Below are 12,965 nucleotides of genomic sequence, written 5' to 3' on the forward strand. Positions count from 1 at the left end.
TACTGTTTTCTGGCATTATGAAACCATACTAACGAAATGCATTTTCAACTTCCGGTTAATACTTAATACATCGAAATGCTCACTAGTGGTTATGGCCACCATTAGATCGGACAACGACAATGCATCTCCGGTATAAGGAAGCCACTAGGTTGCTAGTAAAACGTAGCGGGATCTGCCTCCATGGCCACATCCAGTCCCTGCGTTTTTCTTGGCCTTGGTTGTCTCCCCTGGATGCGTTGTTTAATTTCTTCCCAAAAAAAATCTTAATTGGGCTTTAATCTGTGCTAAGGGCAGGATGAGGCTGCAGAGTGACGCCATGGTGTTGGAGGAAATCCTGTGTAACACGGGAAGTGTGCGTGCAAGCATTATTTTTCGGGAACCGGAAGTTAAAATTGTGTCTATGTTGAGGGGCCTAAGAACTTCTGCTATGCAGCGGGTAGCATTGATACCTTGACCTCGACCTTGGCCTTGATTTTGGAAGATCATTGGTCCTACTCTGTAACTCCACGTGATTCCACCCCAGATCATGACGCGATGTCCTTCCCAGCGATTCCTCTCTATAACACAGTTGCCACGATAACGTTCCCCTCCCTCTTGATAAACTATGAGGCCCCTATTTGTTGCGTTGTATCTATGGAGAACAGACATTTGTCTGAAAATGAAAACAGAGGACCAGTCTCTCTGACGCCTGTTGACATGGTGCTGAGCCCAGTTGAAACGCTCTTGGTGATGTGTGCACATGCCGTCAAGACTAGACCATGGTAAGGTGGACGACGTCTACAGCCTATTTGACGCAATAGTCGGTTTACTGTGTGTCGACTTCTGGCTCTTCCGTGGGTACATCTTACGAAATCTGATGTTCTTGTAGCTGTCTGGAGTCGGTTTGAACGATACATCTGGACAATGTGTCTGTATGCACGTGCTTCGGTCACTCTGGGTCGACCTGGCCCTTTTCGGTCCGCCGCAGAATTCGTGAGCTGAAAACGGCTTATTATTCTGTGGATGGTCTAGATGTGAACACCAATATGATTGGCGGTCACAATTGGCCTTTCTCCACCCTCCAAACTACATATTGCTCTTTCTTGCAGTATAGCCCTAAAACGTGGCGTTGTCGTTGCAAATGCAGGCGAAATAACCGAACCGATTTTTTACCACGTGCTTTTATAGCCTAGCCCAGGTGAATATTTTTCACCCTATGTTCACTTATTTTGACCGTGTTTCGGAGGCACCACGTTACTTTGTCCTTGCTTCAATTAAGGGACAATAACTCTAGTTGTCGGTAGTAAACACGACGGGTGACGTGATTTCCAAGGAGCCTATGACATACTATCTATGGTGTAAACTTCAGTCTTCTATCATAGATGTTTTTTTTAGTTATAGCAAAAATAGTTCTTTTTTGTGTTTCTTTTGTTCGCTAACATACACAAACACACACTGTATACGTCTTGCCCTCCTCCTCCCTGAAAAAAAGCCCTGTCCTGTTTCCGGTTTCCTCTTCAGCTTCAGGCCTTGACCTACTTATTTCTTGAAAACATTAATGAACCACACGGAAAGTTGACAACAAACGAAACATTGTTATATTCCTTTTTTACATGGCAGAATGTTCGCGTAAAAAGAGTCCAGAAGTATGTAAACAATAGAGTATATTATTATCTTTCTTTTCGTGGAAGAAAGTGTCCATGGAAAGTATTCACCATGAACAAGTGTACAGGCCTAGTTTGAAACTTTTTTCTTAACTCAGCAGAATATGAGAGTAGACAAAAGTCGATGAAGATTCAAAGGACTCCTGTTGTGATCTACTCCCAGTTGACAGTCTAATGTGTGTGTATGGAATCCTCGTGAATATAACATAAAGCGCTTGTTTTATTACAACTGTCCCAGTTGTAGCATTGTGTGGATAGGAAGCCCTCGTATATAAAGCGGTTGTTTTTATTCTATCTACAGTTGCCAGAGTAAAGTGTAAATCGGAATTCTTCTTGAGCATCTTACACAACTCTGTTGGGGAGAGAGAGAGAGAGAGAGAGAGAGAGAGAGAGAGAGAGAGAGAGAGAGAGAGAGAGAGAGAGAGAGAGAGAGAGAGAGAGAGAGAGAGAGAGAGAGAGAAAAGTTCATGTCCGTGTTGTTTGGGTACGCTTGTGTGAGTTTGCATCGTTGCATGTATAACATTGTACATAAGTACTGAGTACATTTCTTTATTGATGCTCAGTCTTTGTATGTTTTTGTTCTGGTATATCCTCTCCAAATTGCCTCCATGGATCAATAACATTTATACCTTATCTTATCTTATCTTATAGTATCTTATCTTATAGTATCTTATCTTATCTTATTTTACCTTATCGTACCTAATCGTATCTTATCTAATTTTATTTCATCTTAACTCATCTTATCCCATCTTATCTAATCTAATCTTATCTTACCCAGTTGTCCGAGAAGCCCCACTGTCCTCAGGCATAGAGGCCACCACAACCTTCACACAGCTGTTTGTGACGACCAACACGAGCCAAAATTGCGCCCAAATCTCCAGACAGATCTCAAGGTGACGCTGCTGCATCTATAACTACATCACCAGCACCAGCGGCCACAACAGCAGCAACAACAACGCCAGCTGTCGTTTTTTCAGCATCAGCAGCACCAGCATCCTCGTCATCAGCAACAGCGGCGGAAGTAGAAGCAGCAGCAGCAGTATCGGTTGATACAGATCATAGCAGTAGGATCAAGATTCGATCTGATAGTCCAAAATCCTCTACAAACACGAAGCAGGGTGAGGAAAAGGAGACTACCGTTGTGAAAACTGAGCTTATTCCCCTACTACCGACATCGGGGAAAAACCGACCCTCGCACCTCACGACTTTGACAGATTATAATTATAATGGATGCGGTTTACACGTGGACCAAGAGTTACTCCACCTGCCAAAACTGAATGGATTTGGAGGAAAGTCTCAAAGAACATTTGTAAAAACAGACCCGTCTCCGAACGTCTCAGCAGTGACCGGAAATGACGCACAAGAGGGTATATTAAACCGACGAGGAGTGGGAGGAGATCTAGAACCGCAGGCGCCGAGGCTCAAACCAGAACCTTCCGCTCATACAACTAGGGGCGTTCCTCCATTCCTGGCAGTACCTGCTGGGAGAACCTTGACCCCGGCCCGTTCGCCCTTGACCTCTGCTGCTGACACAAAGACCGCGACCTCTGGAGCAAACACAAACGTTGTGACGTCAACCCCAACCGCCACCACCACCACCACTCCATCCAGTAGACCACATTTCCCAGCCATCAAAGCGTCTATCAAGAATTTTTTCACCTGCTCCTCCGTCCTCACCCCTCCTCCAATCACCGTAGCCGCCATGTCCGCCTCTGTCTTGTCCCGCGCCTACCCGGATGTGTCCAGTGGGGGTCCCAGCGCCCCTGGAACCCCGCGGGCCTCCTCCATGAGCCTCAGGCCCCCCGTGACCGCCATCGGCCTCCCGACCTCCAGCCTCAGACACGGGGACAAACCCAGACTGTTGGGGGTTCCCGGATCGGATCTAAGGTAAGTAGGGAAAAGAAAAATATCGCCCCCCCCCCCCGCCCCCCAGCAGACCATTAGACACTCAGAAACATTCTCAGCTTCCCGGGAAGCATACAGTGCAAGCAGCTGTTTAAAAAGCGCTCAAAAACTAACAAACTGACAAGATCTTTCGCTGTCTATAGCTGGGTACCCATTCCCGCCTGGGTGAAATGAGGAAAATTCGTGTTAAGTCAAGGACACAACGATGGGCCTCTGACTGGATTTGAACCCACAACCTAAAGGTTGCGAGTCCGAGAGCCTATAACCACTAGGCCACTGACGTCAATAGTAATAGATCGTATACAAAGGCGGTGGTGTAACACAGTTTATATGCACTCACGCAACAAGACAGAACATAAATTTTAATATAAAGGACTGAAACACCCCCGCTCCATAAACATTCTCTCTCTTTCTCTCTCTCTCTCTCTCTCTCCCTATCTCTCTCTCTCTCTCTCTCTCTCTCTCTCTCTCTCTCTCTCTCTCTCTCTCTCTCTCTCTCTCTCCCCCTCTCTCTCTCTATTTCGTTCCCTCTGTGCTTCAGTTGTAGCGCTTTGTGTCCTGTAGCCTCATTTCAGTTGTCTGTTCTCCTGTTTCTAGATCAGAATGTCAGACTATTTTGTCTTTGAACTGCTTTGTGCCCATTCTACCGGTCTTTCTGTCCAGATGGTCGGAGTCGGAGACCGTCTGTGGTACTTTTTACTTGTTTTCTTCCCCTGTGTTGCTCCTCTATGTCTTTCTTGCAACCTCCCAGTTCTAAATCAAAGTTATTGTGTTGATGTACTTCTCATTGCCGAAAGGAACAATTTGTTTGACCGTGTATATTTGGGCACTCATCTCCGTCGCGCTACTGAGTGGATGGCTCTGGTTCGAATCCCCAACTGTGTGTGTTGAACTAGGGTTGTTTTGGGGAGTTCTAATAAGGCTTTCCGCCCATTTGGCTAGGTCCTATCAGAGACAGAAGTTACATTTAGAGCCCCCACCCTCTAAATGGCCTTATATTAAAGTTGAAATGTGGGTTACATTAACCTAGACAATGTCGCATATATTTTTATTTCGTCTCTTCTTTTCCTAAGTGCGTCATTAATTGCTCTCCCGTTTCTTGCAAGGCAAATACAGGGTGATCCCCAAAAAAACTCTACAACTTTTTTTCTGAATATCTCGACCAAAATTTGTTCTAGAATGCTGTGATTTGGAACAGACACAATTCATTCAAAAGGAATTTGTTTGATATTACATCCGCGAAGAAAAAACATTTTTTGAAAATAAAAACGGCTTAAAGAAAAAAGCACCCCAAAACGAAAGTTCAACAATGTTTAAAAATCTTGTAAAGGAAACCGTGAAAAGACTAGTTGACCTTTTTCTTTACTTTCTCTTTGACATTAATTTTCCATCCCTGTGACATTTAAACAATATTTAATTTCTTTTACAGAGTTTTAAAAACCTAATGACTTCATTCTGAAATCCCTAGAAGCAGTGCTCCACATTCCCTCCTTTGGACTCAGCACATATTTAACACGTCGTTCGAAATGTTCAGTGGCGCCCTAATACAGGGACCTGCTAAACCATGAGTTTTTAAAGCCACATACACTGTCCATTTTCACTATGAAGTGGTTTCTAGAGACAATAGATTGAGGTGCCCAATAGACAGTATTTTTGGAGTTGACATATACCGAAGGGTGAAAATGGGCTTTGCACTAAACCAAATGTCATCGAGGAAATGATCCCTCTTTACAAGGCAATCGAGGAATGATGAACACATTGCCATGCTCTGATTCATGTCATCTCGGCCTAGCGAAGATGAACATGGTATAGTCGTAGGTTAAACCTGCCATGAGAATGCAGAATGTTGATGTGTAGGAAAGTCCTAGCTGCAGACCGTCTACGCACAGACGTCTCATGGGACTCGGCTACTGAAATCTGAACTCTGGTGACGTTTAAAGGGCTGCGCATGGTGCGTGTTCGACCTGAAGTGGTCATTTTTTAAAGAACTTTTTAGTTCTGATTTGCTATAGATCCAAACTGATGGAACTTCTCTTTTTTTGACGCCAAAGGACTTGAGTGCACCTAAGCATTCTCTCCATGCCGTACGCAGAACTTACGAAATGTCAGGGATGGTGAGTTTGTAGAGAGGTAATGTTCAATACAAAAAGCTCTCTGCTCTTTACTAAACGTAGCCATGATCTCAGCAAGCAAACAAAATTTAGGAAAAATAATATCTGCAGACTTCTGTTGACTTGTTAACTGCTGTAGCTTGCAGTATGGCGCGATTGTTGCAACTTTTAGTGGTAAGCCTAAAGCGAACTTGTGCGTCATACTATGAAAATGGCGACAAGGTTGAAAATGGGTTGGTTTTTTTAATGCGCTATATAGAGCAAAACCATTCGATGAACCTATCTGAAATATATATCAGACAAATTCCTTTCGGCTTCCATACGTTATGTTCAAATCTGAAACGCACAACTTCAGTATGGAGGAAGATATTTACAAAACAAGTTGTAAAGTTGTTGTTTTTTATCACCCTGTAGATTAATTTTAGTTTTAGTACGAATTTTTACGCCCCTTACAAACAAATAAGTCATAAAAGTACCGAAGATTTTTACTCTGTGATTCTTGTTTACTGTCTATGTTCGGGCTTGGTAGCACAGCGTTGGTATAAAAAACCTGTTAACGAATTAGTGCTCTTTGGTTTTCTAGTCTTTCAGTGTGAAATTTGAGGTCGTATCGGCTGTTTGAAGAAGGAAACAGCCCTCCTAAATTGTGTCAATGGGGATGTAAAACATTTACGATAAGATCAAAGACCTCACCGTTTCTTCTGTCCCCAGGATTACGTTCGCCTCTGACACCTCGTTCGTGGAGAGAAAAGGGAGAATCCGACCAAGCTCTAAGCAAACAGCAACGTCCTTGAACTTGAGGCCAGTTCAGGGAATCGAAAGGTCACTCAAGTCCAGAGCGAGGCTGCCTAAAGCGACCACACCCACACACGGCAGGTGAGGCTCAGAGTAAAACGTTTTCTGTGCACCAATTACATGGTTTAATAAGGTATTCAGTCTACAAGTCTATCTTGGCCTGACATTGTGTCCTTGGGAAAGACACTAAATACGAATTTCCCCAACCTCACTCAGGTCCAAACAGACACCCAGCAACAGACAATGCACGATCCTGTTAGTATGTTAGTGTTTTAAGTTTTGGTGCTTGTAAAACGGCAGCTTGCATTGTATGCTTCCCAATAAGTTGAGATCGCTTCAGAATGCTATCAGGTCTGCTGGGGTGATAAAATAGATTGTAAAACGCATATTACTTCCCGTTGAGTGGGAATTTGCCCTGCACATGCTGCTTATTGATTATAACTATTATCTATTGGTTAAGCTCTTGGGATTTGGCAGGGTGTATGCAAACGAACAAAACCCATAAAAATTAACAAATTTGTTCATCTTTTATGTTACTAGCACATCAACCCGTTCATAGAATGGGGCAAGACAATCTTAGCAATAGAAACAGCATTAAGAGAAGGCAGCATGTAGATGACAGTATACATAACAACAAATGCTAGATTTGAATTGAAAGCTCTTACGTTTTTCCTAAAATGTATTGCCTCTGCGGTGTTTTGAGTCAGAAGATCCTTCAGAATTGTCGGAGGCGGGAGTAAAGGTGGTAAATTCACCTGTCTATTCATGTAGCAAATAGACTTATTTTCTTCCTGAAACAGTTATGCAATGCACAATCGACAAATTAATGTCATTCTGGAAAGTTCGTGAGGTGGAAGCGGATTGTCTGCGCTCTCATTTAGAGCTGGTGGACGCTGTTTTCGATTAGACCGATCATGTCTATGATTTTGATCAAGATTTAGATCGATATTATCTTGCAACGGTAGATCTAGACCTGCTTGCCGTTGGATCTGGCGAGATCGGCGTCTGACCATATCTCGAGATGGGATTTTCTTAATCTGTCTAGATTTCATTAAACTCAACACCGCACACTTTTTTTTTTATAGCAAGCACGGTACTGTGCTAAAACCATAAACAATATAGGGTGTCGTTGCTGAGGCTCAGCCAGAAATTTCCGAGGGGGAGGGGGGGAGGAGGGGAGGAGGGATACAGTTTGGGCAAACCCAAAAGCGGGGGTCAGCAGAGTGCTAAATTTGAAACGCTAATGGGCATGACACTGGGCACCCCTCCCCCTCGCCCCGTGCAGGTCCATTGGCAGAGCCCCCCCCCCAAACCCCTGCCTTTATACACATACATGTCTTGTCCTTTTTTCGGGATTTGTTATAAAATAAAAGAGACGGCCTCGATCAGCTTTTATTGAGAAACAGTTCAGTAGTTTTAAGGCAACGTTTTGGGGGGTTGTAAACTGAGTAATATAACCATGGTATTTAATGAAAAAGCGACAGCAAATTGAAGCGCATGCGATATCAGTGACGGAAGATATGAAAGAAATTTTACTCTTTGTATATCACAATGAGTCAATCAAAATAAACCAACTGTCACCCACAAACCACTGAACTGAAAACAACTCAGTCTCGCGGCTCATGCAGCCGGGTTAAAAAAGAAAAGAAAATTAGATTTAAACAAAAAAAAACAAACTAACTCTTAACTTCCGCACTTGGTCTAATAAAAAATCCCTGCACAGACTGTTAATAAATACTAATGATTATATAGAAAACACCTCTTTATATTTGTCGAATGTGCACGAAAATCGAGATTGTTTAGGTTTGGGGGAATTCAGAGGCACATGCAAGAAATCAGGACAATTCGCCTCTTAGTTTCTATGTTATGAGGTCTAAAAGTTGTCCATTTGATGTTGTCCGAGCTATAGTCACGTTTTGGTTTAAACTTCGCTCACCTCTGGTCATGTTTTGGTTTGAAATGAAAATAGAATTCGGAATATCCGCTGTTCCTTTTTTCTCCCTACTCGTGAAAACACAGCCGCTAAATTTATTTTTTTTTCTCTCAAAACATTAAAACACAGTTTATTATTAATAATTGCATTATTGTGGGGTTTTTTTATGTACACATGCATTTTTTGTCTATTCTGCGAACGACTTCGAGATTTTGCGAGACATTGGGCTCGCGGCTGTTCCTTTTATACCATTTCCTCCACTGCTTACGATCAAAAAACGTTTTTAAAAAATACCTTAATTGTTGGACTACCAAAGTTAAAAGGCACAAGTTGGTGCTATTATGGACAAAGTGTGTAAATTTCCATACTTTCTGTGTTGTAGTAACTTCTGTAGCTTTGACAGACCTCTGGAAACCTTATAGTGTTATAGTTTCTTTTAAATAATAGATATTATTTAAAACGAAATCCGAGTCCCTGTGACTGCATACTTTCTTATGCTCTCCGAGGGCACATCAATGGTAGTACCGCAGCCAATGAACTTATATCTGAGGCGTCGGTACTGCTCGCTGTGGGCAATGGGGGGAGTAAGTGTTGGATTGGAGGGATAAGGGGATTTTGGGAAAATGGAGGGAAAAGGAGTATAAGTGGGTCAGGGGAGTGGGAAAAGAGGGGAATGGATGGGAAGAGAAGGTGATGGGGAGGTTGGGGTGGGGACATCAAGGGGTGGGGTTGAATGGGGATGGAAGTTGGCTAGGGGTAGAGTATGGAGGGGGGGATGAGGGGTAGGAGCAGGATGTTAAGTTGAATCATCTTCAACAATTTAATATCAGTCAGACATAATATATAATTCAACTTGTATTCAAACTCAGATTTAAGATTGTTTGACTTGTCAAACGACCTTCTTTTTCAGAAACACAGCTGCGAGCTATGAGGAACACATGAACCCCCGTAAAGCCCTGGACATCGCACGGTCCTATGGCGTGCCCAAGTATTTTCTCCGCGGCAACTCGCAGATCCTCACAGACGGTCGCATGAGGTTATTCGGCGACAATGTCTGGAAGAAGGAGCGGACGAGCATCGACTCCGAAGGCAAAACTACCGACTCCTCTGACGTCATCCACCGACTTATGGACAGTGTGGACAAAGCGATCGCCACCGCCGACAAGGGCCCGGGCTCGTCTTCCTACTCGGGCGGGGATGACGCGGGGTTGAAGCTGGAGGTGATCAGCCTGAAAAGTACCACAGAAGACAGGGCGTCCTTGAAGGAGAGTCTGGTCAGTCTACCGGATGTCCTACAGACCGGAAGTACTAGGAGTGGGTGGGACGAGGGCGGACCGGAAGTGAAGGAATCAGACGCTGGATACAGCAGCGGTGCAGGTGAGGGTACTATGGACGGTCTGGACGAGAGGGCCCAGGATGTTCTCGATGGTCTGCCTCAGCCCCAACACGGCGGGTTCGGAAAGAAAGATCTTGGCAGTTTCCGGCCACACACGGTAGACACTGCTGTGAGCATCCCGCGACATCTGCCCAAGGTTACTTTCCGTGAACCAGAAGACAGGGAGAGGAAGGATTTGAGACTGGGAGAGAATGAAGAAGGGGATGCAAACAATTTTAGTAATGTCCCTATCACACCACAACTTGCAGGCCTTCGAGTCAAGCATCTAGCTTCAACATTTAGAACAGGCACCGCGGATTCTCTCACTTCTAACAAAGCCAACCTGTTCGGCGAGAAATACCAAAACGTTTTACCCCGATTTTATCCAGCCCTCAGCGAGCACAGAAACAGACAAGCAGAAGCGGAGAAAAGTGCAGCAGCCAATCGTCAGGCGAAAAAGAAAAGCGCCCAACAACGATTGGTTCGTTTCGCTGACACCCACACGGTTCGTTTTGCAAACGAGGCTGTGCACCGGGAACCGATCAGCGGCCTCGTAGCCAGCCGCGCTCCAGTTCAGAGCGTACAGAGGTCATTGGATTCTCACTCGGGCTTGTCTCAGTCAGAGAAACTGAGGGCCAAACTGAAAGAGATCAGCGACTACAACAGAGCCAGGTCCATCAGTGTGGGAGACAGGCAGACTCAGGGAGCCAGGAGAGACAATAGCGAGAACATTGAGCCACGCAAGGGCTTCCTCTTCCAACTTCACTCTTCTTATGCGGAATAGATCTAGTAACTTTTGTTATTAGCTAGACACTTTAAATTATCACGTGGAAAGTGACATTTACTCAGAGAAGCCCTTTTATGTGGAATAGTCAGTCTTCTTGTGTGGATTAGCGACAATTACTTAGACTAATTTTATGCCGATTTTTATTCGGATTCGTGTTATTTTTATAGATAAGTCGCCTTATGTGCATCAGGGATATTTACCCCCCACCCCCACCCCCCGACAGCTTCTTATGTGGATGAGTGTCTTTTGCTTTGACAAGTCACGTATTATGTGGAATAGGGACATTTGCCAAGACAAGGTCTTCTGATGTGGAATGGTGGCATTTGCCTAAACAGGTTTTCTCATGGGGATTGGTGACATTAAGATACAGAAGTCTTAATCATAACCAGAGACATTTGTCCAGGGAGCTGTTCCTATAAGGTGATATTTGCTTTCCTTTGCAGAATAGAGACATTTCATTTCACCAGTATAGCTCTTATTTTTTCCCGAATACTAGTATAAGGTAACATTATTATACAAGTTCCTCATACACGGACCAAGATGCTCTGCCCAATAGTCCAGGAAAAACGGCCTTGGCTGAGAATATGTCGTTAAGAATTATTTTCTTTACCAAGTCAACTTCTTACTAAAGAAATGTGAAAACTTTTGAGACATCCCTAGTTATGCGGATTAGTCACATTTCGATTCGACATAACCTTCTCAAAGCGTAGTAGTCTCATCAACCACAGTTAAAGTCTTTGTTACTATGAAAACAGTGGCACATACGAGGATAACCAAGTACCAAATAGTCTGCTAAACTACCATAATAATATTATAGGACAGTGGCGTCAACCAACACGATTTCTCTCTCTCTCTCTCTCTCTCTCTCTCTCTCTCTCTCTCTCTCTCTCTCTCTCTCTCTTTATAGAAGTCTATATTATAGCTTGAATATTTGCATGAAGTACAAAGACTTTCCTAAAAATTATTTGTTTTTCAGTTTTTATTTTTACTTTTTTTCTGGCGTGTAAACTGCTCTATAGGATGTGCTAATGTGCTCTGCAAATGCTTTGGTGTTACGATCAGTTTTCTGCCAGAGTAATTTTGCTGTAACCAGAGAAAAGTGATGTCCATAAACACCCCTTCCACCTGCCCCATTTTCCCTCCCGAAATTTTATATTGGTGTACATATAAGACACAATAATGACATACATTATAACATCTTAAGGAATGAAGTCTTCGGTCATGATTGCTCTTCAGGCCAAAAGAGCTCATTTTACTATCGTTTTCAAGCCTTACTTCTACTGAGATTGAGTTTAGCGCCATCTGCAAGTCTTCGTAAAACTTTCTAGGCTTTTCATGATTCATTACTTTGACTGCTCCCGGAGGCCAATCTCTAAGTATTTTCACTGTACACTGCACCTGTAGATATCTTATTTGAAATACATTTTCTTTGATTAATCCTTTTTCTGTGTTTCAATCGCAAAACAAAAGGACATCATTCGGTTTGGGGTTTTTTGGTCAAAGGTATAACCTGCAGAGTAAGTTTGTTTTGGTTTTAAGAAACAGGTTGCTTTTTTTCGCATTGCATTTCAATATTCAAGGGATGGCCGTAACAGACACGGTCAAAGCATTCGTCCGCCGAATAAGTAAGTTGTGTTGACGAGGACGTACAATGTGACAAGCCCACAATCAATGTACAGGGAGCTGTGTTCAGCACTAGCAAAGCCAACTGGAGTAAAGTGGGGGTGAAAACGGGACAACCTTGTTCTCCAAAACTGTCTCTTTCCCCTGTTAAAATGGTCACAATCCCCGCCCCCCCCCAAAAAAAAACCCCCACAAACAAACCCCAAAACAACAACAAACAAAACAAACAACAACAAAAAACAAAACAAAACAACAACAACAAAGAAAAAGAAGAAGAGAAAGAATAACTAAAATCTTAAATGTAGATATTTCTTAAAGCAAATGTGGACACAAATTAGATCATTTAGGAGGCGGGCTTCCAACGCTGCCTGTCATGTCTAACCCGGGCTGAGAGGGATTCAACAGCCCGACAGAAAGACCACTGGTATACATGATGTTGTCACAAAGGTGTATGGGCACTCTCGAGGGCCCATTTGGTGACATGTTACGCTATGAGGCTGATCTCACACATACTTCGTGTGTGTACATGTGTGTACATGTGTGTACATAAAAAGATTCCCTTTAGTAAATTAAAAGACCTACTGTGACATGATATGGTCTTTACTCACCTACTAATGCTATCCAGTCATTTAAGAGGCAGAGCCTCATATCATAGTTTAATGTCCATCTCCGATTGGACGAAAGCAAGTTTCGTTATATGACAGGCTCTATTTGAGGTTCATTTGAGGAAGTTATTTTGTTTTTGATCATATATTTGTGTGTGTGTGTATGTGTGTGTGTGTGTGTGTGTGTG

General features: G+C 43.3%; 1 protein-coding gene across 1 annotated transcript in view; it reads left to right on the forward strand.

Annotated features, from left to right (window-relative positions):
- Positions 1–11,986, forward strand: part of LOC101855686 — a 16,429-nt gene extending 4,443 nt beyond the window's left edge. Inside the window, exons 2-4 of the mRNA XM_005111343.3 lie at positions 2,422–3,530; positions 6,371–6,535; positions 9,298–11,986. Coding sequence (XP_005111400.1) covers positions 3,346–3,530; positions 6,371–6,535; positions 9,298–10,546 — 1,599 coding nt within the window. The 5' untranslated portion in view covers positions 2,422–3,345 and the 3' untranslated portion in view covers positions 10,547–11,986. The remainder of the gene's footprint in view (positions 1–2,421; positions 3,531–6,370; positions 6,536–9,297) is intronic.
- Positions 11,987–12,965: the final 979 nt, after the last annotated feature.

The sequence above is a fragment of the Aplysia californica genome, unplaced genomic scaffold (genome assembly GCF_000002075.1).
Source record: "Aplysia californica isolate F4 #8 unplaced genomic scaffold, AplCal3.0 scaffold01044, whole genome shotgun sequence".
Lineage (NCBI taxonomy): Eukaryota > Metazoa > Mollusca > Gastropoda > Aplysiida > Aplysiidae > Aplysia > Aplysia californica.